General features: G+C 48.4%; 1 protein-coding gene across 3 annotated transcripts in view; it reads left to right on the plus strand.

Moving 5' to 3' along the window:
* Positions 1-21,495, plus strand: part of LOC144509892 (tumor necrosis factor receptor superfamily member 25-like) — a 37,742-nt gene extending 16,247 nt beyond the window's left edge. The window contains exons 3-10 of one of the 3 annotated variants that reach the window (XM_078238845.1): positions 1,016-1,144; positions 1,430-1,582; positions 2,199-2,280; positions 3,192-3,253; positions 13,357-13,485; positions 19,236-19,279; positions 19,768-19,888; positions 20,622-21,488. In XM_078238845.1, coding sequence (XP_078094971.1) covers positions 1,016-1,144; positions 1,430-1,582; positions 2,199-2,280; positions 3,192-3,253; positions 13,357-13,485; positions 19,236-19,279; positions 19,768-19,888; positions 20,622-20,911 — 1,010 coding nt within the window. In that variant the 3' untranslated portion in view covers positions 20,912-21,488. Of the gene's footprint in view, positions 1-1,015; positions 1,145-1,429; positions 1,583-2,198; positions 2,281-3,191; positions 3,254-13,356; positions 13,486-19,235; positions 19,280-19,767; positions 19,889-20,621 lie in introns of all 3 variants that reach the window. The other 2 variants (XM_078238847.1, XM_078238846.1) reach the window with 2 other exon arrangements.
* The last annotated feature ends 6,273 nt before the right edge of the window (positions 21,496-27,768 follow it).

The following is a 27,768-nucleotide window of genomic DNA, read 5'->3' on the forward strand; positions in this document are numbered from 1 at the left end:
ATCCGGCCCATCGAGTCTGCACTGACTCTCCAAAAGAACACCCCACCCAGGACCTCACCTCCAACCTACCTCCATAACCCTGCACATTTAACATTGTCAATCCACCTAACCCGCACATCTTTGGACTGTGGGAGGAAACTGGAGGAAACCCACACTGACACAGGGAGAAGGTGCAAACTCCACACAGTCACCCAAGGCCAAGATTGAACCCAGGTTCCCGGCGCTGTGAGACAGCAGTGCTAACCACTGGGCCGCTTGTTTCCAAATGCCAATTAAATTTGTCCCAGATGAATGTCTGGAAACATTTTCCCAGCACTGACATCAAGCTGACTAGTCTGATGTTACTGGGTTTAGCTCACTCTCCTTTTTGAAACAGCTGTGTCCAATTTGCAATCCTCCAGATCTCTGGCACCGCCAATCGAAGAAGGATTGGAAGATTATAGCCAGAGCTGCCACAAGCTCTGCCTTTACTCTGAAGCTTAGGATTCAGGGCAACACAGGCTATAAAGGGCTATATAGTATGGAGAAGGAAAGGGTATTCTGAAGCCTGGATTGGGTTCTTTTTCCACTTTGACCATTGCCAACCTTTTTAGTTCCTCTTCTTTGCCTATATTTATCCCATTGGATGTTTCCACTAATTTCTCCTTTACAGTGACATTGACAGAATATTCTTCTTTCGTGAAAACAGTTGCAAAGTGCTTGATTACTACCTTAGCCATGTCCTCTGCTTCCAAACCCTTTGTATCCCTCTATACTCTCTACTCCTCTGTGTTCCCTCCCTGTCTCTCAATACCCTACATCCCCTTATACCCTGTATCACCTCTGTGCCCGATAACTCTCTTCGCCCTGTGCCCCTCCATAGCTCCATATCCTGTGTCTCTACTGCGCAGATTCACACTTTTATACCCATTTTGAGATTGTGGATAAGTGTGGGGACCAGACAGTTGTTTGAAGAGTGTTAATGATTGGTTAATGATGGAACAGTTTCTGACTGTGATGAGTTTGACATTTTCAGGTTACTATGTAGCCGGCTCATGTAAGCAGGATGGTGAACTGCCAGTTTGCCAGCCTTGCCTGAAAGACACTTATCTCGCCTTCGAGAATTACCACCGCGTGTGTCAGATCTGCACCCTGTGTGATAAAGGTAAGTGGGTTCCATTTTCCCCAACTGGCTCCTTAAGCCAGCCCAGTTCCTGCAACTCAGAGGGTGAAAGCCCCCAGTACTGGTCTCGGGCCCCATTCTACTGGCATTCTGGAAATATTTTAGTTAAAAACTATCTGCACCTAGCTCTCTACATTTTTCTATATCTCACTACTTTTCCATACCTATCTGTCCCGTTTTGTCTGTTGCCGTGTCTCTCCTCTCCCAGTCTCTTACATGCATTGGGCTTGGATCCAATGGTTGACAAGTGTGTCTATTTTCTTCCAGACTTTCAGATAATTCTTCAGAACTGCACCACTACCAGTAACACTGTGTGTGGCTGCCCTGCCAACCAGTACAAGAATTGTCACTCTGACGAATGTCAGAGCTTCCACTGTCAGGACTGCTCCAAATGCAGCAACAGGCAGGTCATCAAAAACTGTGAGTACCGATCATTTTAATGAAGGGACTGATTAGTGAAGGGGGATAAGTTATTGTGAGGGCCATGTTATTTTGGGGGTTGAAAGCTAGTAAGGATGGTTATTATAACTTGGGTCATGTCATCATGAGGTGGAAGCTATCAGAGAACTAGATTATTGAGGAGTGGGTCAGGATAGAGAGGGAATAGGTTATTCTGCGGGGATTTCAGTTTGGTGAAGTGGTGGGTTATTGTGGAGGTGTGGGTTGTTGTTGGGATGTCTGCTGAATGGCGGGTGGGTTATTGGTGGGTTTCAGGTTAGTGAGGGGTGTGCTTTTTTGTGGCGATCAGATTAATAAAGGGGTGGGTTATTGTGGGGCTCAGGTTGTTGAGGAGATGGGTTACTGTGGGGCTTAGATTAGTGAGTGGGAACAGGCTACAGAGAGGCAGGGGTCGACGACAGAACCTACCGATTCTTACCAGCATGTAGGTGAGGGCTCATTCTTCACCTCACCCATCTCATCATGTCTCTAGTGCCAGGTTCATGATCTTAAATTCTAATTATTGACTGTAGGAACACTGAAAATAGTTGTCCTGAAAACTCAGAGTTCACTCCTGATTCCATGACTGTCATTTCAGGTTCGAACAGATTTAATACTCAATGTGGAGAGTGTCAGCCAGGATATTACAAGCATGATGACCAGTGCAAACCCTGTACAGTGTGAGTCAACTTATACAAATTCTATTTGCGCAAGTCAAACAGGACAGGGCACTGACAACACTTCTTACTGTAGGTGGATTGGCTGATGTAGTGAGTTAAGCACTGGCCTCCATCTGAGGAATTCAGGTCCTAATCCAGACACTGTAGGAAGAGGTTCAATATTGATAGAGTTAGGGTCATCTTGGTCACTTCTGAGTCTGCAGCACAAAATGGAAATCTCAGTCCAAAAGTGCTGTTATTGGGACAATGTAGAGGGAGCTTTACTCTGTATCTAACCCATGCTGTGCTTGTACTGGGAGTGTTTGATGGGGACAGTGTAGAGGGAGCTTTACTCTGTATCTATCCCCATGCTGTACCTGTCCTGGGCGTGTTTGATGGGAGTGTAGAGGGAGCTTTACTCTGTATCTAACCCTGTGCTGTACCTGTCCTGGGAGTGTTTGATGGGACATTGAAGAGGGAGCTTTACTCTGCATCTAACCCATGCTGTACCTATCCTGGGAGTGCTTGATGGGGACAGTGTAGAGGGAGCTTTACTCTGTACCTAACCCTTTGCTGTACCTGTCCTGGGAGTGTTTGATGGGGGCAGCATAGAGAGAGACTTACTTTGTATCTAATCCGAACTTGCCCTTGATGGACAGAATACGTATTATTTTTTCACTGTCCAGTTTTCAGGCAGCGTAAGCGGAATAACTCCTATTTTTGTACCTCGTTCCTTTAGAATGAGTGAATGCCTTTAGATTCTGAGATTCTATCTGACCAGGTGAGGGGCAGAGCTATTTTTAAGCCTAAGCTTCCCATGCTGGAATATCTGTTGGCCTCACCCGCCCTGCAGGTTCTCCTGGTTTCTGGATTATTTGTTTTAAATCATTTCTGTGATCTATCCTGATTTTTGTGTCTAATGTTTCTTTTAGGGAGCAGTGTAAGAACAAATCCCCTCCCAACTGTTTTGGATGTTCGCCTTCCGTGCAGACAGGTATCTCTTAGAAGTCCTCTCAGAACAACAATTCTTATTGTGGAAATGGGAGTAGAAGATCTGAAAAACAGAATCAACAACAATTTACCCAGCCACCCACAAAGCCCCCACACTCCCCCCCACCCCCCCCCCCCCCCCCCCCCACCCCCACCCCTGCCTCCCTTCCTGCTCCCCCCTTCCTTGTGGATTGTTGGACTGTGCTGGCCATTCACAGTCAGTTGAATAATGTGAACAATTGGCCTGCATATTCTGGGGTGAGGGTCAAAAAGGCTGCTAGGGTTTCCCACAAATGATCAATGATGGAAAGTGTGTGTGTCCTGATTGATGGTGGTACGTGTGTTGCAATGATGATTGTTACTGACTGATGCGCGATTGATTCACTCGGGAGGCTGGGACGTACCCGGGAATAAAGGCTTTTATTCACAACAAGAATAGAGCATACTGCTTAACAATACTATCCCAGACTAAGGGCTACTAGGAAGTAGCAGTGACCTTTATACTCCTGTAAGAAGGCGGAGCCAATCAGAGTGTACCACAGAACAATGCTAACAGGTGGAACACCCCAACCCTAACCCCAACAGTAACAAGAGTAACATATGTACAAGTACCCATAGTTAACCATCTATGGTTCACCACATTCACCCCTCCTTTAAAAACAAAGGCCGGTGGGGTAAGGAGACAATACGAACTGTCCATATGTTCACAAGTTCAGCCGTATCAGGCGTCCGCACCGTCTCTGCGACCTCCGCAGTACTGGCTCCAGTGTCGGTTCTGGTGACCGTGGTGACGACCCTCTCTCCGAAGTGGTGTCCAGTGACTCCTCCAGTTCCTCGCACACCTGTGGACCTCGAGGTGGCGACAATCTCCTGGACTCAGGCAAGCTGTACACAGGAGTAAGGGGATTAAGTTGAGGTCCCGATGCTGCCCGCGCCGAGTCAGGAGGGGAGAGAATGGGCAAAGGAATCCTAACCAGGGGTGCGGGAGTGACGGGGGTTTCCAGGTCCCCTGCAGGCGCCAGATCTCTGATAGAGACCGTGTCCTCTCGCCCGTCAGGATATGCCACATAGGCATATTGAGGGTTGGCATGGAGGAGGTGGACCTGTTCAACCAAAGGGTCGGACTTGCGGGCCCTAACATGCCGCCGCAGGAGGACAGGTCCTGAGTATGTCAACCAAGACGGCAGTGAGGTCCCAGAGGAAGACTTCCTAGGGAAGGTAAACATCCGCTCATGTGGGGTAGCGTTGGTTGCCGTACACAGGAGGGACCGGATTGAATGGAGCGCATCAGAAAGTACCTCTTGCCAACGGGAGACTGGAAGACCCCTAAACCTTAACGCCAGTAAAACAGCCTTCCAGACTGTAGCATTTTCTCTCTCGACCTGTCCGTTACCCCTGGGGTTATAACTCGTAGTCCTACTTGAGGCAATTCCTTTAGAGAGCAGGTATTGCCTCAAGTCGTCGCTCATAAACGACGAACCCCTATCACTGTGGATATAACTGGGGTAGCCGAACAGGGTAAAAAGACTCCGCAGGGCTTTGATGACCGTGGCAGAGGACATGTCAGAACAGGGGATGGCAAAGGGGAATCGGGAGTATTCGTCAACCACGTTGAGGAAATACACATTCCGATCTGTCGAAGGAAGGGGGCCCTTGAAGTCGACACTCAGTCGTTCAAAAGGGCGAGTGGCCTTAATGAGGTGTGCCCTATCAGGCCGGTAGAAGTGCGGCTTGCACTCTGCACATACCTGGCAGCTTCGAGTTATCGACCTGACATCCTCTATGGAGTAGGGCAGATTCCGGGCCTTTACAAAATGGAAGAGCCAAGTGATCCCCGGATGGCAGAGATCATTGTGGAGGGCCTGTAGCTGGTCCTCCTGCACACTGGCACATGTTCCACGCGACAGGGCATCTGAGGGCTCATTGAGCTTCCCCGGACGGTACATGATATCATAGTTGTAGGTGGAGAGTTCGATTCTCCACCTCAAGATTTTATCATTCTTAATTTTCCCCCTTAGCGTGTTAGAACAACAAACAAAGAACAATACAGCACAGGAACAGGCCCTTCGGCCCTCCAAGCCCGCGCCGCTCCCCGGTCCAGGATTGAATCCTGAATCCAGGATCCCCGCCCAATTTTCCAGCCTATCTACATCCTAATATCCTATCCACCGAGCTGTCCCTCACAGCTACGATGCTTTGTTCATCACAACCTATTAACTCACCCCCACCCCGCCATTTCAGACCATGTGATCTCCAGGGAGAGGCGAAAACCCAGAGTGAAAACCCCAGGGCCAATATGGGGAAAAAAAAATCTGGGAAATTCCTCTCCGACCCCCTGAGGCGATCGAAACGAGTCCAGGAGATCACACTGGCCATGAACAGAAAATGCTTCCCAACCCTATTCATTTCCACTTCTGCTTTACGAACACCATCTGAATTCCCTGCCCCCGAGACAGGTTCCCAACTATCCGCAGTCTCGCTCTGTACTGGCACCAGCAAGATAATCATAGAATGAAGCCTTGAAACGAGAAACAAAGAACAACTAGCCCGCGACGCTCCCTAGTCCAAACTAGACCACTCTTTTGTATCCCTCCATTCCCACTCCGTTCATATAGCTGTCTAGATAAGTCTTAAACGTTCCCAGTGTGTCCGCCTCCACCACCTTGCCCGGCAACACATTCCAGGCCCCCACGACCCTCTGTGTAAAATATATCCTTCTGATATCTGTGTTAAACCTCCCCCCCTTCACCTTGAACCTATGACCCCTCGTGAACGTCACCACCGACCCGGGGAAAAGCTTCCCACCGTTCACCCTATCTATGCCTTTCATAATTTTATACACCTCTATTAAGTCTCCCCTCATCCTCCGTCTTTCCAAGGAGAACAACCCCAGTTTCCCCAATCTCTCCTCATAACCAAGCCCCTCCATACCAGGCAACATCCTGGTAAACCTCCTCTGTACTCTCTCCAAAGCCTCCACGTCCTTCTGGTAGTGTGGCGACCAGAACTGGACGCAGTATTCCAAATGCGGCCGAACCAATGTTCTATACATCTGCAACATCAGACCCCAACTTTTATACTCTATGCCCCGTCCTATAAAGGCAAGCATGCCATATGCCTTCTTCACCACCTTCTCCACCTGTGACGTCACCTTCAAAGATCTGTGGACTTGCACACCCAGGTCCCTCTGCGTCTCTACATCCTTTATGGTTCTTCCATTTATCGTGTAGCTCCTCCCTACATTATTCCCACCAAAATGCATCACTTCGCATTTATCAGGATTGAACTCCATCTGCCATTTCTTTGCCCAAATTTCCAGCCTATCTATATCCTTCTGTAGCCTCTGACAATGTTCCTCACTATCTGCAAGTCCTGCCAGTTTTGTGTCGTCCGCAAACTTACTGATCACCCCAGTTACTCCTTCTTCCAGATCGTTTATATAAATCACAAACAGCAGAGGTCCCAATACAGAGCCCTGCGGAACACCACTAGTCACAGGCCTCCAGCCGGAAAAAGACCCTTCCACTACCACCCTCTGTCTTCTATGACCAAGCCAGTTCTCCACCCATCTAGCCACCTCCCCCTTTATCCCATGAGATCCAACCTTTTTCACTAGCCTACCATGAGGGACTTTGTCAAACACTTTACTAAAGTCCATATAGACAACATCCACGGCCCTTCCTTCGTCAACCATTTTGGTCACTTCTTCAAAAAACACCACCAGGTTAGTGAGGCATGACCTCCCTCTCACAAAACCATGCTGACTATCGTTAATGAGTTTATTCCTTTCTAAATGCGCATACATCCTACCTCTAAGAATCTTCTCCAACAACTTCCCCACCACGGACGTCAAGCTCACCGGCCTATAATTACCCGGGTTATCCTTCCTACCCTTCTTAAATAACGGGACCACATTAGCTATCCTCCAATCCTCTGGGACCTCACCTGCGTCCAGTGACGAGACAAAGATTTGCGTCAGAGGCCCAACAATTTCACCTCTCGTCTCCCTGAGCAGCCTTGGATAGATTCCATCAGGCCCTGGGGATTTGTCAGTCTTTATATTCTCTAACAAACCTAACACTTCCTCCTTTGTAATGGAGATTTTCTCCAATGGTTCAACACTCCCCTCCGAGACACTCCCAGTCAACACATCCCTCTCCTTTGTGAATACCGACGCAAAGTATTCATTTAGGATCTCCCCTACTTCTTTGGGCTCCAAGCATAAGGCCCCACTTTTGTCCCTGAGAGGTCCGATTTTTTCCCTAACAACCCTTTTGTTCCTAACGTATGAATAAAATGCCTTGGGATTCTCCTTAATCCTGTCTGCCAAGAACATTTCGTGACCCCTTTTTGCTCTTCTAATTCCCCGTTTGAGTACTTTCCTACTTTCTTTGTACTCCTCCAGAGCTCCCTCCGTTTTTAGCTGCTTGGACCTAACATACGCCTCTCTTTTCTTTTTGACCAGTCCCTCAATTTCCCTGGTTATCCACAGTTCTCTAATCCTACCCTTCCTATCCTTCTTTTTTACAGGCACATGCTTGTCCTGTAGCCCTAACAACCGTTCCTTAAAAGACTGCCACATACCAGATGTGGATTTACCCTCAAACAGCCTCTCCCAATCAAGAGCTGCCAATTTCTGCCTGATCCCACTAAAGTTAGCCTTCCCCCAATCCAACACCTTACCCTTGGGACACCACTCATCCTTTTCCATCACTATCCTAAAGCTAACAGAATTGTGGTCACTATTTGCCACATGTTCCCCTACCAAAACTTTGAAGACCTGACCGGGCTCATTCCACAGTACCAGGTCCAGTATAGCCCCCTCTCTAGTCGGACTGTCTACATATTGTTCCAACGAACCCTCCTGTACACATTTTACAAATTCCTCCCCATCCAGAGTCCCTGCCCTCAGCGATTTCCAGTCTATACCAGGGAAATTGAAGTCTCCCACTACAACAACCCTATTTTTCCTGCACCTATCCAGTATCTCCTGACATATCCATTCTTCCACTTCCCTTGGGCTGTTGGGGGGCCTGTAGTACACCCCCAACATAGTGACTGCGCCTTTCCTGTTTCTAAGCTCCACCCAGAGTGACTCGTTACACGACCCCTCTGAATTGTCCTCCCTCTGCACCGCTGTAATATGCTCTCCAACTAATACCGCTACTCCCCCACCTCTTTTGGCCCCTCCTCTGTCTCGCCTAAAACACTTGTACCCCGGAATATTCAGCTGCCAGTCCTGTCCCTCTTTCAACCAAGTCTCTGTCACCGCAACCACATCCAAATTCCTCGTGCGCATTAAGGCCCCAAGTTCGTCTGTCTTACCTGCTACGCTCCTTGCATTGAAGTATAAGCACTCCAGACCTCCAGGCCCAGTGAGGTCGTCCTCCCCCAGAGTGCTCTTCTTCTTTGCCAGCCTTGTCCCAGCCCCAAGCTCGTCCCCAGCCTCCACACCTGTAGACACATTATTTTGATCCCCACCCCCCTGCCTTACTAGTTTAAACCCCCCCGAACTGCACTAGCAAAGCTCCCAGCCAGGATATTTGTGCCCTTCCAACTTAGTTGTGACCCCTCCCTCTTGTACAGGTGCCATCCTCTCCTGAAAACTTCCCATTGATCTATGAAAATGAAGCCCTCCCTCCTGGACCAGTCCTTTAGCCATGCATTCATTTGTACCAACTCCCTATTCTTAGCCTCACTGGCACGAGGCATTGGGAGCAGCCCAGAGATGGCCACCCTAGTGACCCTACTTTTTAACCTATTTCCCAACTCCCTGAATTGCTCTCTTAGGATCCCCCTATTCTTCCTATCTACGTCATTTCCACCAATGTGTATAATGACATCCATTTCTTTATCTTCCCCTTTTAATATGCCTCCTATCCTCTCGGAGACATCCGTGACCCCAGCACCAGGTAGGCAGACTACCATCCTGGAGTCCCGTTCGCACCCACAGAATCGCCTGTCTGTGCCTCTAACTGATGCATCCCCCACCACTATCGCTCTCCTAACCCCTCTCTCCCCTTTCCGGGCCACAGAGCCTGACTGTGTGCCAGTGACCTGGTCACTGTGTCTTACCACTGGAGAGGCACGCTCCTCCACACTATCTAAAACAATGTACCTGTTTTGGAGTGGGACAACCACAGGTGACCCCTCTTCTAACTGTTCACTCCCCTCCCCTCTCAGACCTGTCACCAAGCTCTTCCTATGTTGAGAGACCGCCACTGGAGTACTCCCTGGTACTTTACCCTTCTGCCCTTTACTCCTCCTAACTGTGACCCACGTATCTTCCCCCCGATGCCCCGGTGTAACTAGTTGCCTATAACTCCTGTCAATTTTTCTCCCATTTTCCCTGACTAGACTAAGGTCGGCGATCTGCAGCTCCAGTTCCCTGACACGGTCCCTCAAGAGCTGCAGTTCCACGCACCTGGCACATATGTGAACCTCTGGGAAGCTAGGTGTTTGCAGGAACTCCCACATCCCACATCGGAAGCACTGAACTGGCCGATCACTCATACCTGCCCTTATCCTTTATAGGGTTGGATAAAAAATAACTAGCCTTGCCTCGCCCTTTCAGCCTAATCCCTGTGAGCCAAAGCCCTTATAGTTCACACTCTGCTTCCCCCTCACTCCACTGCCCGCTCCCGACGCTGCCCACTGTATAGTTCGCCGGCTATTTATGCTCCCGGTGAACGCCCCAGGTAACTGCCTTTTATACTAAGACTCAACCTCCCAGAATCCCCTTCAGCTGACCTCACTTCCTCAATTCAAAACCCTGAAAAAAGCCCGCGAAATAGCCCGTGTTGTTAAACATGTTAAACATGAAGGCCACGGACCGCTGGTCCGTGAGCAGGGTAAACCGTTTGCCAGCCAAATAATGGCGCCAATGCCGTATGACCTCCACAATGGCCTGAGCCTCTTTTTCCACTGTGGAGTGCTGAATTTCAGGGCCTTGGAGGGTGCAAGAGAAAAAGGCGACGGGCTTGCCCGCCTGGTTAAGTGTGGCGGCCAGGGCGAAATCAGATGCATCACTCTCCACCTGAAAGGGGATGGACTCATCGACAGCGTGCATCGTGGCTTTCGCGATGTCGGCTTTTATCCCTTCAAAGGCTAGGCGAGCCTCTGCTGTCAGGTGAAAAGAGGTAGATTTTATGAGCGGACGGGCTTTGTCCGCGTAATTGGGAACCCACTGTGCATAGTACGAGAAGAAGCCTAAACATCTTCTCAGTGCTTTGATGCTAGTGGGTAGGGGAAGTTCAAGGAGGGGACGCATACGGTCTGGATCGGGGCCGATGACCCCGTTTTCCACCACGTATCCGAGGATTGCTAGGCGGTGCTTGCTGAATACGCACTTCTCCTTGTTATAGGTCAGGTTCAGGAGAGTCGCAGTGCGTAAAAACTTCTGGAGGTTGGCGTCGTGGTCCTGCTGGTCATGGCCGCAGATAGTGACGTTGTCCAGGTATGGGAAGGTAGCCCGTAGCCCGTTTTGGTCCACCATTCGGTCCATCTCACGCTGGAAGACCGAGACCCCATTAGTGACGCCGAAAGGGACTCTTAAAAAGTGGTAGAGACGGCCATCTGCCTCAAAGGCCGTGTATTTGCGGTCCTCTGGACGAATGGGGAGCTGGTGGTAGGCTGACTTCAAGTCGATGGTGGAGAACACCCAGTACTGCGCAATCTGGTTGACCATGTCAGATATGTGCGGGAGAGGGTACGCATCCAGCTGCGTGTACCTATTAATGGTCTGACTGTAGTCTATGACCATCCGGGGCTTGTCTCCAGTCTTGACCACCACGACTTGTGCTCTCCATGGGCTAGTGCTAGGTTGAATGACCCCTTCCCTGAGGAGCCGCTGAACCTCAGATCGAATAAAGATCCTATCCTCAGCGCTGCAACGCCTGCTCTTAGTCGCGATGGGCTTGCAGCCTGGCACAAGATTTTCAAATAGAGAAGGCGGGGTAATTTTGAGTGTCGAGAGACTACATGTGGAGCGTGCTGGACAATTTGGAGGCTGCTGTTCTCCCACTGAAAGTGGAGGGAGTGGCCCATCGTACTGCAGGGTCACACTCTTCAGGTGGACCATAAAGTCTAGCCCCAGGAGTTCCGGACCGCAAAGGTGCGGTAACACGAGGAGCCTGAAGATCTCGTAAACTGTGCCCCGCACCGTTAAGGTTACCACACAGCTCCCAAGAACGAGAACAGATCGGGACCTCGACGCCATGGAGATTGTCTGCCTGACAGTTTGCACATGGAGAGTGCACCGTTTCACTGTATCCGGATGGATAAAGCTCTCCGTACTCCCGCTGTCAGACAGGCAATGCGCCAGGCGCCCGTTTACCTCTATGTCCATCATGGACTTGTCGAGTCTGTGAGGCTTGGCCTGGTCCAGGATGATTGACGCCACTGTTGGATCCCGAGTCTAACTGCAGGCAGCTGAGATAGCCGATGACGAGGACCCCTGCTGGTCTTCTGCGGCCGGTGTCGACCAAAATGGCTGCGCCCACGAATCGCACGTGGTCGATAATGTTGAAAACAGCGGCACCCGCAGGTCGCACATGGCTTGCATCGCCGTCATAGGAAATGGCGGCGCCCGTGAATCGCACGTGGCTGAAGACATCGACGAGGCCAGAGACGAGGAGATGGATCCTGGGGAGTCACACGCAGCACTGCTGGGCTTGGAAGGGGTCTTTGCTCGGCACACTTTTGCATAGTGCCCTTTCCTCCCACAGGCGGAGCAAAACACCGTCCTGGTCGGACATCTCTGACGAGGGTGCTTCGCCAATCCGCAGAAATAGCACCGTGGGCTTCCAGGAGCTGCCGCAGCTGTCAGGTCTGAAGTTGAGAGCATTATCGCGCAGTTCCGAGGAGCCGCCGAGTACAGTTGAGGCGGTGGCTGTACTTGCCACGATGTTCCCATGTAGTCGGTGGGGTAGGTTTCAAGACTTCTGGAGGCTGTTTCCATTGCATCGGCCAATTCTACCGTCTTAGCCAGGTCCAAGTTCCCCTGCTCTAGCGGCCGCAGGCGAATATAGGATGAGCCAATTCCCGCCACAAACGCTTCTTGAGTAATTCGATGGCCTCTTTGTAATTTTGGGAATCACGGATTGTTGCATACACAGTGTCGCTCACCCTGGCGTGGAGGACCCGCAATCTGTCGGCGTCGGACTGGACTGCTGTCGAGGCGTTGATGTAATCCTCGAAACACTTCAACCAATGGTCGAAAGTATTCGACGCTCCAGCGGCACGCGGATCCAAGGTTAGCCGATCGGGTTTCAGCATCTGCTCCATTTTTCTTCGAACAAAATTTTTGGTATTTTGTTGTGAATAAAATTGATGCGCGATTGATTCACACGGGAGGCCAGGACGTACCCGGGAATAAAGGCTTTTATTCACAACAAGAATAGAGCACACTGCTTAACAATACTATCCCAGACTAAGGGCTACTAGGAAGTAGCAGTGACCTTTATACTCCTGTAAGAAGGCGGAGCCAAACGGAGTGTACCACAGAACAATGCTAACAGGTGGAACACCCCAACCCTAACCCCAACAGTAACAAGAGTAACATATGTACAAGTACCCATAGTGGTAACCATTTATGGTTCACCACACTGACTAACTGTAGTCCCTGTGTTGCCCCCAGTGATTGTTATTGACAGCAGTCCGCTTGTTTCTGAGGGCAATTGTTACTAACTTGTAGACCTGTGTCTCTGAGGGTAATTATTACTGACTGTAACCCTATGTTTCTGAGGGTGATTGTTACTGACTGTAGCCTTGTGTTAGCGAGGGTAATTATTACTGACTGTAGCCCTGTGTTAACAAGGACAATTATTACTGACTATAGCCCTGTGTTAGCGAGGGTAATTATTACTGACTGTAGCCCTGTGTTAGAGAGGGTAATTATTAGTGACTGTAGCCCTGTGTTTCTGAGGGTGATTGTTACTGACTGTAGCCCTGTCTTAACAAGGACAATTATTACTGATTGTTCCCTATATAACACCGGGTGATTGTTACTGCCTCTAGAACCTGGGTTGATAAGTGGGTTTGTTACTGACTGTAGTTCCTGTGTTGCCAAGGGGGAATATTACTGACTGACTGTTTTGCTGTCTCCAGGGTTGAAGCCTACTCTGATTTTGGCTACTGCGGGATCTCTCTTCATTCTGCTTGCATTGCTTCAGTTTTTGCATCAGAAATTTCGACGTGAGAGACATATAGACAATTTAGAGACTGCAACTGTCACAGGTAATCTCATCATTATCATTCCATGTTACCTCAGGCATAAGGGTAACAAGCTGCCTTGGGATTGCACACCACCCCTTCCCCAAGACTCCCCCCATCCAATAGCTATCTCCCCACAACCCAGCAACGCAACACCCCCCTCGCCCCCCCACCCCCAACCCTCCTCCCCGCCACCCTCCACCCCCGGGCTATCCTTGGCTTGCACTGCACAACCTCACACCCTAACCAGGTAGTGGTGCACTAGCCCAGGGTCTCCTAGTCCCCCATGAGTGGTCACAGCGGTTTTGCACTCCAGTGGAAGGAAGTGCGGAATGCACATATCAAGTGGACTTTTCCCAAGCTACAGTAAACAAGGAAGTTGCTTGGATACCGGATGAGATAAAAATAGAGTAAAAAGAAGAGAGGTACATGGAAGGATAACAGTTCTTAAAGTGGTCTAGATGGAAAGTAAGAGTAGAAATGGATTTGGTGCTGGCCACAATATTCCACTGCTCTTTAAAGGGTTAGGGTCAGAGGACAGGAGAATAGCAAATGCACTCGCCCTGTTCCACAAGGAGAGAAGGATAAACCTGGCAATTACAGGCCAGTCAGCTTAAGGTCGGTGGTGGGGAAGCTTTCAGAAACAGTGATCTGGGGAGAAAATTAACAGCCACTGAGACAAGTAAACACTAATTAAAGAGAATCAGCAAGAATTTGCTCAGAGCAAATGGTGTTTGAAGAATTTGATTGTATTTTTGATGAAGGAAGAGGGAGGGCAGAAGAAGGCAGTGCAGTTAACAAACATAGAAAAGTACAGCACAGGAAACAGGCCCTTCGGCCCTCCAAGCCTGTGCCACTCCTTGGTCCAACTAGACCAATCGTTTGTATCCCTCCATTCCCAGGCTGCTCATGTGACTATCCAGGTAAGTCTTAAACGATGTCAGCGTGCCTGCCTCCACCACCCTACTTAGCAGCGCATTCCAGGCCCCCACCACCCTCTGTGTAAAAAACATCCCTCTGATATCTGAGTTATACTTCGCCCCTCTTACCTTGAGCCCGTGACCCCTCGTGATCATCACCTCTGACCTGGGAAAAAGCTTCCCACTGTTCACCCTATCTATCCCCTTCATAATCTTGTACACCTCTATTAGATCTCCCCTCATTCTCCGTCTTTCCAGGGAGAACAACCCCAGTTTACCCAATCTCTCCTCATAGCTATGTGTGTACATTGATTTTTAAAAGGTATTTGATAAAACAATAGATAATAAACGCGTTAGTAAATCGAAGCCCAAGGGCGAAAAGGAGAAGTTGCTGCAAGGAAATAAAATTGGCTAAGGAACTGAGAATCGGGGCTGTGGTAGGCAGCTGTTTATCAGATTGGAGGGAGGTTTATAGAGAAGTTGCCCAAGGTTCAGTATTGGGATCACTGCTGTTTTTTTCATCATTGACTTAGACATGAGAATGCAGAGCACCATTTCAAAATCTGGAGCTAACACTTGGAAGGGTAGTAAATAGGGAGGAAGGTAGGAATAGACTTCAAGCCTGGAATCTTCCCGTCCCACCCGCCACGGGAATCGTAGGGGTGGGGGACGATGCAGAGACAAACAGCAGCACCTTAAAGAGTGGGAGAGAGGAGGACCCATAGATAGACAGACCTAAAGAAATATTGGCTGAAATTTTACCACCCCGCCCGCCACGGGAATCAGAGCAAGCGGGCCTGCTTCTCAGCCTTTTGGCTAAGATGAAGTGTAGTTTTGTTGTCCTGCATTTGGTTGAGGTCGTGAGGTTACACTGGGGCTTCATTTGAAGCAATTTTTTAAAGCGGCATCTAGGCCTTTTGGCTAAGATGCAAATGAGATCAAGCCTCGGAGGTGATGCAATGCTTGCTCCACTCAGCTTTGATCATATAGATCAAGCCCAAGACAGGAAATGGTAAGCCTGTCTTGTCAGCTTGGATCGGCAATGTCTCACTTGTTGAGACTTTGAATTGGATTTTGATTGGATTGAATTGGATATTAAAAAAAAAAATCAGAGCAGGCGAGGGGTGGACAATGGGAAGGTCCATTGACCTCGGGTGGGATTTTATGGACTTGGGACAAACGAGGCCATAAAATCCCGACTAGCCAGTCTGGTCTAGTCTGTGATTCCAGAGCAGATCGACCGAGGACTGAGAAAAATCAAAACATGATGTCACAGAAACAAAGGTTAATAATTGATTGCACATTTATTTTTTGGAAAGGGTGATAAGCCAAATAATTATAGACCAGTCAGCCTGCCCTCTGTGGTTTGCAAATTATTGGAATCAATTCTGAGAGACAGGATAAACTGTTACTTAGAAAGGCACAGATTACTAAACAATAGACAGCATGGTTTTGTTAGGGGAAGACTGTGTCGACCAATTCATGTAGACAGCATCCACTGCAATACCCTCAACAATCCACCCTGTTACTTCCTCAAAAAATTGATTAAGTTAGTGAGACAGGAAACAAAGGTTAATGATTGATGGATGTTTTGCGAACGGGAAAGTGGTTTTCAGTGGTGTTCAACAGGGCTGTTTGTTGTATATATTAATGATTGAGACTTAAATTTGGAAGGCCTGATTGGGAAATGTGCAGATGACACAAAAACTGGCTGTGTAGTTGATTGTGAAAAGGATAGCTGTGGTCTCCAGAATGTCAATGGTTTGGTTGAATGGGTGGAAAAATGGCAAATGGAATTCAATCCAGAAAAGTGTGAGGTTATGGATGTGGGGAGGGCAAACAAAGCAACAAAGGGGAGGATATTGAGAGGGGTAGAGGAAGTGAGAGACTTGGAGTGCATGTCCACAGGTCCTGGAAGGTGGCAGGGCAGGCAGACAAGATGATCAAGAAAGTATATGGAATGCTACCCTTTATTGGGTAAGATATTGAATACAAAAGCAGGGATGTAATGATGGAATTGTATAAAATCCTGATTAGGCCACAGCTGGAGTTTTGTGTACAGTTCTGGTTGCCACATTACAGGAAGGATATAATTGCTCTGGAGATAGTGCAGAGGAGGCTGTGTGTAGGTGTGTGTGTGTGTATTTATGTCTGTCTGTGTGTGTCTGTTTGTCTGTGGGTGTATGGGCCTGAATGACTACATGAGGGCCTGTGTGTCTGTGTTTGTCTGTAGATGTGTGCCTCTGTGTGTGTGTCTGTGAGTGTATCTGTGTTTGTCTGTGGGTGTGCGTGTGTGTGTGTGGGCCCGAGTGACTACATGAGGGCCTGAATGCTTGACGTCGTGTTTTTATTATATTTTCTCAGGTTAAGTGGTTAATAAATTTGTTCTTTCTTTAACTCAAGGAAACCTTGTTTGATTGGCTCTTTATTGTTCACGGCTGGGTTCAGAAAAGGTATATCCTCATGAAAAAGAAACTTAAACCTGTGTTGTGACCAAGGAGGGGGTTGAATAGAGGGGAGTCAGTTCACCCTATCTCACCTGGCTATAACATTGCCTAAGGAACGACAAACTTCTCACAGGACAGTTCCCTGACCCCGCACAGCTCTCACTGTGAACATAAAGGCCATTGGCTATTCCATCCCTTACACCGGTTGCTGCTGAGATCTCCTACACATTCAGAAAGACATTCCGACTTGGATTTTACACCCTATGGGGAAAAGCTGGCAGGTGGGGAGGGACTGATAAAATTATGATGAAAGACGGGTAACTGTCACCTTCCTGCCATGCCATTTAATCAACAATGGAGAATATAGAGGTTCGCCCTCCCATCCATGGCCCAAACGACTTACTTAAGTGGCCAATTAAGGAACTCCTCCCATCGCCACTGGCATGTTTCCATGGCTTTAACTCATGGAGAGTCTGCCAGGTGAACCCTGGCAACTTCATGTGGGCTCATGGGAGGAATGCCCTCCTATTTGGGCACCACATGGCCCACAGAGTGGCCTGTCTGCCAGCAATGACTGCCACCCCCTCCCCACAGCAATGGCACCACCTGCTCACCAACTAAAGCTGGGGCCTGCCTGATTGGCCCGGGTACCCACAGAATCCAATGTACCTGTTTGGGAGAATAAGTGCTTTGTCTACTTCCAGGTGGAATACCAGTAGTGGCCACAGCTTGTGGTGGCACTGCTGAGCTCACAACCTTCTGACTGGGCATCTGCCCTTTAAAGGGGCAGCAACCCCAACAGTAACTAATTAGTTGCCCCATAAACAGCTGAGTTGGGGTAATCTCCAGTTTTCTAGCTCATCATCAGGATCCCTTCCACAAGGAAAGCATTCAGCGATCCCTAACTGAAGGAATGGGAGCTTTGATCTGCTGCTTAAAGCCTGGCAGTTCAGGACCTGCTGCCATTGCTTCATCAAGCGTCAGATTGACCTGATTGATGATAAAAAGCACATATGTCTCTTTAGCCATCGCAAATCATGGGTAGAATTTTAAGGATGGTAAGCGATTGGCGCTCGCCATCCTGGGAGACAACCCCTAGCGTGTAGCTGCCCACTGCCATTTCATGCTGTCTTGAGCTTTGATTGTCAGTGAGCGGGACATCAGTCCATCTTTGGAAGGGGTTTCCGCCCAGATTGGCTGACAGGGGGCATTGCCAGGGGGAATCCCATCCATTCAATGTTCCATTCCTCCCGCCACCTCAGAACTCTCCTTGCGGGGAGGGAGCGTAAATTCTGCCCCATATCTCTCTGGCTGGCTGGCTGACAGTTGTGCCTTCAAGGGAGGTATAAAACCTTGAAGCGGTATCCAGTATCAAATACAAAGAGCAAAATATTCTACAAATGTAAATATGTCCTTTCGTATTCTGACCTGAGAAACATATGAGCTGCTCAAAAATGTTAACATATCCATCCAAGAGGAGACGTGTGGTGTGGTTTCAAATGTTTGCCTCAGTCACAAAGTTGTGGGTTCAAGCCCCGCCCAGGACTGAGCACAAAATCCAGGCTGATTCTTTCTCAGAGCTGCCATCTTTCAGATGAGGCCCATTATCTGTGCGGATCTGGGTGTTAATGATGCCAAGGCACTATTAGAGGAACAGGGGAGTTCTCCCATTGTATCCTGAGCGAACATTCACCCCTCATCCAGCATCACCAGATAAAAGAGTAGCTGGTCATTTTTTTCATTGTGGGATCCTGCTGTGTGTAAAATGGCTGCCACATTTGCCCACAGAACAATAATCTCCAAGTTAACTGAGGTTCCATGTGGAATTATAGACACTCCTGTGTACCAATTGCAGATTTTGCCCACTTACAAACCGGGAAGTATTTGGTCTCTGACCTCCTGATGATGCTATGGCACGAGTGAGTCCAAGTGTCACTGGCTCAATGCAGCAAGTTTCCTGTGACGCACGGCATCTGCCTAAGCATGCAGACGGAGCCTCGGTTTAATGCTTCATTGAGAAGACAGAACTTCCAACAGTGCAGCACTCCCTCAGTACTGTGCTGGAATGGCAGTCTTGATTTCTATGCTCAAGTCCTGGTGTGGGTCTTGAACTGGTAGCATTGTGACTTAGAGGCAAGAGTGTTCTCAACTGCTCCACGCTGACATCTCAGGGCAATGTCTGTGCTCCTCACGGGCAGACTTTACCCCAAGCTTCAGAATTTTGTTAAATTGCTGGGAAATCTGTGGTCATTTGATTCCAAAGTCATAGTGCAGAGTATAGCAGGTAGTGGACAATTGGTCATAAGTAACGGGTATTAGACAGTGAGTAACACGTAGGTGATATGATGGGAAAGGAGAAAATGCAGCTATTCATGAGGGATTCTCAGTTGTGTGTTTTGTGTTTCAGTTCCTGAAGAAGACAAAAACGTAAAGAACGAAGAGAAGACCTTGGTGAGTAATGAGTTTTATCAGGTTGGTCATACAAATGGTATTGATGAGGTGAAGAGCTCTGCGCACTCCCTCTAGCCCTTCACCTTGAAGTTATATCTCCCTTAGCCTCTCCGTCAACAGCACAGTGAGTCTGCCAATTCAATCTGATGCACACATTCGGGGAGAGATGAGTGGGTGTGGGGTTGTAAGCCAAGCGTGATCATGCAGGGTGAGACTGGCAAAATAATTTCCCTGAGTGAATTACCCCACCAAAACCTTTCACCCCTCCACCCCCATCCCAGCCACTGTACTAATTGATTCCTCGTATCCATTTAATGAATATCCTCAGAATAGCCTTCAAAGCACCCCACCATCGGAACTCCATCCATGTCACAATCCAACCCTATCACAGAAGGAGTACAAACCTATTCCAATTGTTGAGAATGTTACTACACTTACAGGTCCGGTCCTGACTCCATTAATTTCTTGTTTCATTCTTTTTGTTGAAGCCATTTGAGATTCCAGCTCAGGATGGGAAATCAGACTTTAATGTTGAGGTCCTGACTCAGCCACTGGCAAACAGCAACATTTATGGGACTGGTCCTCAGACAATATTGCACGAGACACAAGGTGAGGGATTTTATTTAACATGTTGTAACTGCCATGGAGTGTCTGATGGGATAGTGTAGAGGGAGCTTTACCCTGTATCCAACCCTGTGCTATACCTGCCCTGGGAGGGTTTGATGGAACAGTGTAGAGGGAGCTTTACCCTGTATCCAACCCTGTGCTATACCTGCCCTGGGAGGGTTTGATGGAACAGTGTAGAGGGAGCTTTACTCTGTTTCTAACCCCATGCTGTACCCGTCCTGGAAGTGTTTGATGGGGACAGTGTAGAGGGAGTTTTACTCTGTATCTAACCCTGTGCTGTACCTGCCCTGGGAGTGTTTGATGGGGACAGTGTGGAGGGAACTTTACTCTGTATCTAACCTCGTGTTGTACCTGTCCTGAGAGTGTTTGATGGGGACAGGGTAGAGGGAGTTTTACTCTGTATCTAACCCCGTGCTATACCTGCCCTGGGAGGGTTTGATGGGGACAGTGTAGAGGGAGCTTTACTCTGTTTCTAACCCCATGCTGTACCTGTCCTGGGAGCGTTTGATGGGGGACAGTGTAGAGGGAGCTTTACTCTGTATCTGGCCCTGTGCTGTACCTGTCCTGTGTTTGATGGGAACCATGTAGAGGGAGCTTTTATCTGGGAATTTGTGGCTAGAGGTTTGCTGTGTCTGGCCAGAGGAGGACAGTGTGGACGAAGCTGGCAATGTGCGGTATAAGGAGGGTGGTCTTTAATTGGATCTTTATTCTGCAGCAGCTACATTCCTAGAGGGAAAGACTTTGTACGAGATCATCAATTTGGTGCCAGTGCGGAGATGGAAAGAGTTGATGCGTTTGCTGGAACTGAGGGACTGTGATATCGAGAGGATTGAGATGGATGTTACCCAGTCGAGGGACCAGCAATATGAAATGCTGCGACAGTGGAGCCAGCAACGTACGGCCTCAATAGAGGTCGTGTACCAGGCCTTAGAGAGCATGAATCTATCAGGAATAGTGGAGGAACTTCAAACCAAACTATTCAACAACATTAACTCACTACATTAAACAACATTCAGTCACAACTCAGAACAACAGGGCCTGTGATGGCAATTCCCTGCTTTGAATAAAGCCAATTCCTATATCTGCCAATTCCCAGGATTTGTCCTGCAGCCTGGGGTCCCTCAGAGATGCCGAAATATTGGGACAAGGCCTCAGCACTTTACTTGCATCGTTGTTTGGCAATACAGGGTTTAGGGGCTTCAAGGTCCCATTCCTGGATCACTGAGGCTCTGATCTCAAGGGGCACTCACCTCCCTCTGTATGAGCTTGTTTCTTAGGGAGGATAATCCAAAGCACAAGCCTCGCTGAACAACCCCCTTCACTTGAAGGAGTGAACAGTATTGGAGGCTGTTCCCTATGAGTGAGGCGGCAGGTCAGCTTTGGAGATGTATTCATCAACTTTTGTTCTGCTTTCAACCTTGCCCTTGAAGAGGGAATTTACTGGAGGAGGGGAACTGGCTAGTGGAAGAGGTTAACAGGGTGGCTGATGGGTGAGGAAGTAAAGGATCTTTCTATACTGTTCTGTGTACAGTATGTTTGTATTATTGTGTATAAATCTGTGTTAATAAACATGTTTATAGCCAAGACAGCAAATCCACATCTGATCAACATAACAAGAGTTTACATAACCAGGGTTAATACATTGAACTCTCCTGGGTCAGGTGCCAGTAATACAGGGAACTCTGTGACTGGAAATTAATGAGAGAACCACACACTTGCCTCTCACAACCTCAGGATGTCCTGAAGAGCGTCTTACAACCAATGAGGTATTGTTTTGAAGTGTGGTCACTGTGGTAGTGTAGGAAATGCAGCAGCCAATTGATTCCAGCAAGAGTCAAACAGCAATATCATAATCAACAGGTATTTTATTTTAGGTGTTGGTTCAGTGATAAATAACGGCTGGGACACCAGGGACCCTGCTCTTAGAATCAATGACATCCAACTAAGAAGGCAGACAAATCATCAGTTTAATATCAGTTTAAAACCCAAAACCTCAAAAACAAATTGCAGAGAGAAACTAAAATCAGACAAGACAAGTTTGGAGAAACATTCTGAGCTGAAGAAGCAGACGTGCAGAGGAAAATCACCAGGGAAAAGCTCTAAAGAAAGACTTGGAAGCTGAAGGCAGACATTTAAAATGCCTCACTGCAACAGGAAACTTCATAGGATCTCTTAGAAGTCAAGCGGTCAAGAGACAGGCTTGGATGAAGTGGATAGTCAGAGTCTTTTTCCCAGGCTCGAGGGGTCAATTACTCGGGGACATAGGTTGAGAGTGGAAGGAAGAAAGTCTGCTGAAATTCAAATAACACTGTTGTTTGTTTGCCAGTTTTGATGGGCTCCCCCTGCAAAGGCCCGCACTCGACCTTCAAATAGATTTAAACATTGGCTGCTTGGATCGACCTGTTGCAGATTTCTCTGTTTCTCCGTTATGCTTTAGGATCATGAAAACATTGACTCCTGGCTTTTGCTTGTTTTCTAAGCTAATCTAATTCCTTTGAATTCATTCATTAATTTGTTTTTATTTTCAGAGCGAGCTCAGACACCACATGCTCAGGAATTGACCAGGGAATCAGTATTTTTCCAGCAGAATTATTAAACAGCAATTTATGACCACTGGACTAATTAAAAGCTTCTCAAGTCTTGTTTTATCCTGAGATTGAATAGGTTTAGCTCACTCCTGCTGGCTCTGCTGACTCTGCACTCTGGGTATTACCATTTGATTTCTAGGAGATCCTATGGAGTTTCCTGCTGCAATGAGGAATTTTGAATGTCTGCCTTCAGCTTCCAAGTCTTTCTTTTGAGTTTTTCCCTGGTGATTTTCCTCTGCACATCTGCTTTTCGAGCTTTTCCTCAGCTCAGATTGTTTCTCCAAACTTGTCTTTAGTCTTGTCGGATTTTAGATTATCTCTGCATTTTGTTTTGAGGTTTTGGGTTTTTCTATTCACTATAGGTTGTTGGATATGGTTCAGTAGATCTTAAAGCCTTTGTAGGCTTAAGTAGTTAACCACAAGTATTTATCAACGACAAGAACTATGTAAATATATACAATGAAGGGTTAAAGCCGGGAGCAATGTCAAGGTTTGCTTGTGCACACAGCTCTGTCCAACACAAGGCTGACCTCTAGCTGTGGGTCATCTGTTCCCTTACACCACTGCTGGGCAGTCCCAAGTTAACCCTATATGTGCCAGACCCTATATTGCACATGTCAACCAGAATTCTAGACCAGGGAGAGGTGGCCGATTTTCCCAAAAAGGAACTAAGTGCCCAACAGGCAGGAAAATGGGAGATTTCCCTACCCCTTTTTTGGGCGTTCTTAGTCAGATGAATTTCCAGCATTCTGTGTTTCCGAGAGTTCCCCAGGAAGTCATGGCTGGTAAGGGGAGGAGAAGGGCAATCCTGCTCAAGAGGCCGGCAACATTGCGCTGAGCGGGCCACTACACGTGCCAATCTGTCAGTAGGGAGATTGGCGCATGTGCAGTGCCCCTCTCCCAATCTCCACCCCTGATTGCCAGTGTCCTAATTGCTGGCCTGCCAATGTTCTCCCTGAACCCCCCACCAGCCTCGACCCCCACCCCCTGTTCACCGGCTTCCCCGCTCCCCCCCCCCCGACCGCCACCCTCCCGACCCCCACCCCGATCGCCAGCCACCCTGACCACACACTCCCCCCCGGATCGCTAGCCTCCTGACCTCCGCCCCCCCGCCCCCCCCCCCCAATCCACATAGTCAGCCCTGAGCACCCCCCATGGCCAGCCCCGATCACCCCACGCCCAACTCCACTGATCCCTAATGCTGAGTGCACAGTGCCTCCCCTCCCCAAACCAACCAACACCGACAGACCTGCTCCCAGAGCACCTGCCCCCTCAGACCCTGCCCCCTTGGCACTGTCCAGTGCCCGGTCGGTGTCCATGGTGCCAGGGTGCCTGGCTGGCAATGCCAGGCTGCCATTGCCCACAGGGCACCACCCCTGCCCTTGACCTCGAGGGAGGGGGGGCCTCAATGACCTCTGTCCCCACTAGTGAGGTCAGCACACTTGGTACCCATTGATGGGGACCAGCTTTAAGCCCCGCTGGTGGAAACCTCTCCCAGCGGAGTGGGGAGACACATTAGCGAGCAGGCTCACTAATGGTATTTAAATGTCATTTTCAATATGGCAATTAGCCTTGCGCGTTTACCAGCACGAGGCTGATTACACCATAAAAAATGGCCCGGGAAGTCGCGGTCAGCTGGACGTCGTTTGCGAATTCCGCTACAGCCCCCCACTGCCATTTCCTGGCCTGCTGTGCTGCTCGAGTCAGAAAATAGTGCCCCAGGACTTTGGAGTGGAGTATTCTGACTCAGAGATGTGCGTGTGTTGCCAACTTAACCACAGGTGACACCTGCTGTATAATACTTGGAATTACAGGTTACTGGGTAAAAATAAGGATGATGTGGAGATGCCGGCGTTGGACTGGGGTAAACACAGTAAGAAGTTTAACAACACCAGGTTAAAGTCCAACAGGTTTATTTGGTAGCAAAAGCCACACAAGCTTTCGGAGCTCTAAGCCCCTTCTTCAGGTGAGTGGGAATTCTGTTCACAAACAGAGCTTATAAAGACACAGACTCAAATTACATGAATAATGGTTGGAATGCGAATACTTACAACTAATCAAGTCTTTAAGAAACGAAACAACGTGAGTGGAGAGAGCATCAAGACAGGCTAAAAAGATGTGTATTGTCTCCAGACAAGACAGCCAGTGAAACTCTGCAGGTCCACGCAACTGTGGGAGTTACAAATAGTGTGACATGAACCCAATATCCCGGTTGAGGCCGTCCTCGTGTGTGCGGAACTTGGCTATCAGTTTCTGCTCAGCGACTCTGCGCTGTCGTGTGTCGCGAAGTCCGCCTTGGAGAACGCTTACCCGAATATCAGAGGCCGAATGCCCGTGACCGCTGAAGTGCTCCCCAACAGGAAGAGAACAGTCTTGCCTGGTGATTGTCGAGCGGTGTTCATTCATCCGTTGTCGCAGCGTCTGCATAGTTTCCCCAATGTACCATGCCTCGGGACATCCTTTCTTGCAGCGTATCAGGTAGACAACGTTGGCCGAATTGCAAGAGTATGTACCGTGTACCTGGTGGATGGTGTTCTCACGTGAGATGATGGCATCTGTGTCGATGATCCGGCATGTCTTGCAGAGATTGCTGTGGCAAGGTTGTGTGGTGTCATGGTCACTGTTCTCCTGAAGGCTGCGTAGTTTGCTGCGGACAATGGTCTGTTTGAGGTTGTGCGGTTGTTTGAAGGCAAGAAGTGGGGGTGTGGGGATGGCCTTGGCGAGATGTTCGTCTTCATCAATGACATGTTGAAGGCTCCGGAGGTGATGCCGTAGCTTCTCCGCTCCGGGGAAGTACTGGACAACGAAGGGTACTCTGTCCACTGTGTCCCGTGTTTGTCTTCTGAGGAGGTCGGTGCGGTTTTTCGCTGTGGCGCGTTGGAACTGTTGATCAATGAGTCTAGCGCCATATCCTGTTCTTATGAGGGCATCTTTCAGCGTCTGGAGGTGTCTGTTGCGATCCTCCTCATCTGAGCAGATCCTGTGGCTTGTCCGTAGGGGATGGCTCCTTTAACGTGTTTAGGGTGGAAGCTGGAGAAGTGGAGCATCGTGAGGTTATCCGTGGGCTTGCGGTACAGTGAGGTGCTGAGGTGACCGTCCTTAATAAAAATAAGGATGTCAGAACGGCTACAGGACATTCTTTTGGGGGAAGGGTGAACAGTCAGAGGTCTTTGATTTGATTTGATTTATTATTGTCACATGTATTAACATAAAGTGAAAAGAATTGTTTCTTGCACGCTGTATAGACAAAACATAACGTTCATAGAGAAGGAAACGAGAGAGTGCAGAATGTAGTGTTACAGTCATAGCTAGGTTGTAAAGATCAACTTAATGCAAGGTAAGTCCATTCAAAAGTCTGACAGCAGCAGGGAAGAAGCTGTTCTTGAGTCTGAGTGACCTCAAACTTTTGTATCTTTTTCCCAAAGGAAGAAGGTGGAAGAGAGAATGTCTGGGGTGCGTGGGACCCTTAATTATGCTGGCTGCTTTGCCGAGGCAGTGGGAAGTGTAAACAGAGTCAATGGATGGGAGGCTGGTTTGTGTGATAGAGTGGGCTACATTCACGATCTTCTGTAGTTCCTTGCGGTCTTGGGCAGAGGTATAATGAAGTATAATCAGGTCCCAGGGATTTATCTACCTTGACGCGCTTTAAGACTTCCAGCACCTCCTTCTCTGTTACATGTACACTCCTCAAGACATCACTATTTATTTCCCCAAGTTCCCTAACATCCATGCTTTTCTCAACAGTAAACACTGATGAGAAATATGCATTTAGGATCTCACCCATCTCTTGTGGATCAGCACATAGATGACCTTGTTGATCCTTAAGAGGCCCTACTCTCTCCCTTGTTACTCTTTTGCCCTTTATGTATTTGTAGAAGCTCTTTGGATTCTCCTTTGCCTTATCTGCCAAAACAATTTTGTGTCCCCTTTTTGCCCTCCTGATTCCTCTCTTAACTTTACTCCTACACCCCCTATACTCTTCAAGAGATCACTTGATCCCAGCTGCCTATGCATGTCATATGCCTCTCTTCTTCTTGACCAGGGTCTCAATATCCCGAGTCATCCAGGGTTCACGACTTCTGCCAGCCGTAGCTGACATGCCAGAGTCGTAGCTGACATGCCAAATTTCCTTAGTCTTCTGAGAAAGTAGAGGCGTTGGTGGGCTTTCTTAACTATAGTGTCGGCATGGGGGGACCAGGACAGGTTGTTGATGTTCTGGACACCTAAAAACTTGAAGCTCTCAACCCTTTCTACTTCGTCCCCGTTGATGTAGACTGGGGCATGTTCTCCTTTACGCTTCCTGAAGTTGATGACAATCTCCTTCGTTTTGTTGACATTGAGGGAGAGATTATTGTTGCCGCACCAGTCACCAGATTCTCTATCTCTTTCCTATACTCTGTCTCATCATTGTTTGAGATCCGACCCACTACGGTGGTGTCGTCAGCAAACTTGAAGATCAAATTGAAGTGGAATTTGGCCGCACAGTCATAGGTGTATAAGGAGTATAGTAGGGGGCTGAGAACACAGCCTTGTGGGGCACTGGTGTTGAGGATGATCGTGGAGGAGGTATTTTTGCCTATCCTTACTGATTGTGGTCTGTGGGTTAGGAAGTTCAGGATCCAGTCACAGAGGGAGGTGCCGAGGCCCAGGCCACGGAGTTTGGAGATGAGTTTTGTGGGAATGATAGTGTTGAAGGCTGAGCTGATCCACATTGAGGCCAATGACATAGGTAGGAAAAGGGATGAGGTCCTGAAAGCTGGACATTAAGAGCAGTAACCTCAGCATTACTCCTAGTGCCTCATGTTGTTGAGCATTGGAATAGGGAGATTGAGCTGTTCAACACATGGCTGGAGAAATGGGGTAAGGGGGAGGGAGGGCTTTAGATTTCTGAGGCATTGGGACTGGTCCTGGGGCAAGTGGGACCTGTACAGAAGGGACGGGTTACATCTTAACAGGAGTGGCTCGAATACCCTTATGGGGAGATTCACTCCTGCTGTTGAAAGTTTAAACTAGATACGTCGGTGGGGGGAATGGGAACCTGAGGAGAAATTCAGAGTGGAGAGGAGAAAAACTGGCAGTGGGAAGTAGAGATATTTTAACGGATCAGAAAGCTATGTCAGAGATTAGTATAAAGGTAAATAGAATTCTTGCAGAGTTTGACAGAATTAGAGAAGGTAATAGTAGGTGATTAGATGGGATCATAGTAAGGGATAAAGTAAAAAAGCCAAAATCAGGGTTAATGTGTATGAATGTGAATGCACAGAGTGTGGTTAA

Source organism: Mustelus asterias, chromosome 22, assembly GCF_964213995.1.
Source record: "Mustelus asterias chromosome 22, sMusAst1.hap1.1, whole genome shotgun sequence".
Taxonomy (NCBI): domain Eukaryota; kingdom Metazoa; phylum Chordata; class Chondrichthyes; order Carcharhiniformes; family Triakidae; genus Mustelus; species Mustelus asterias.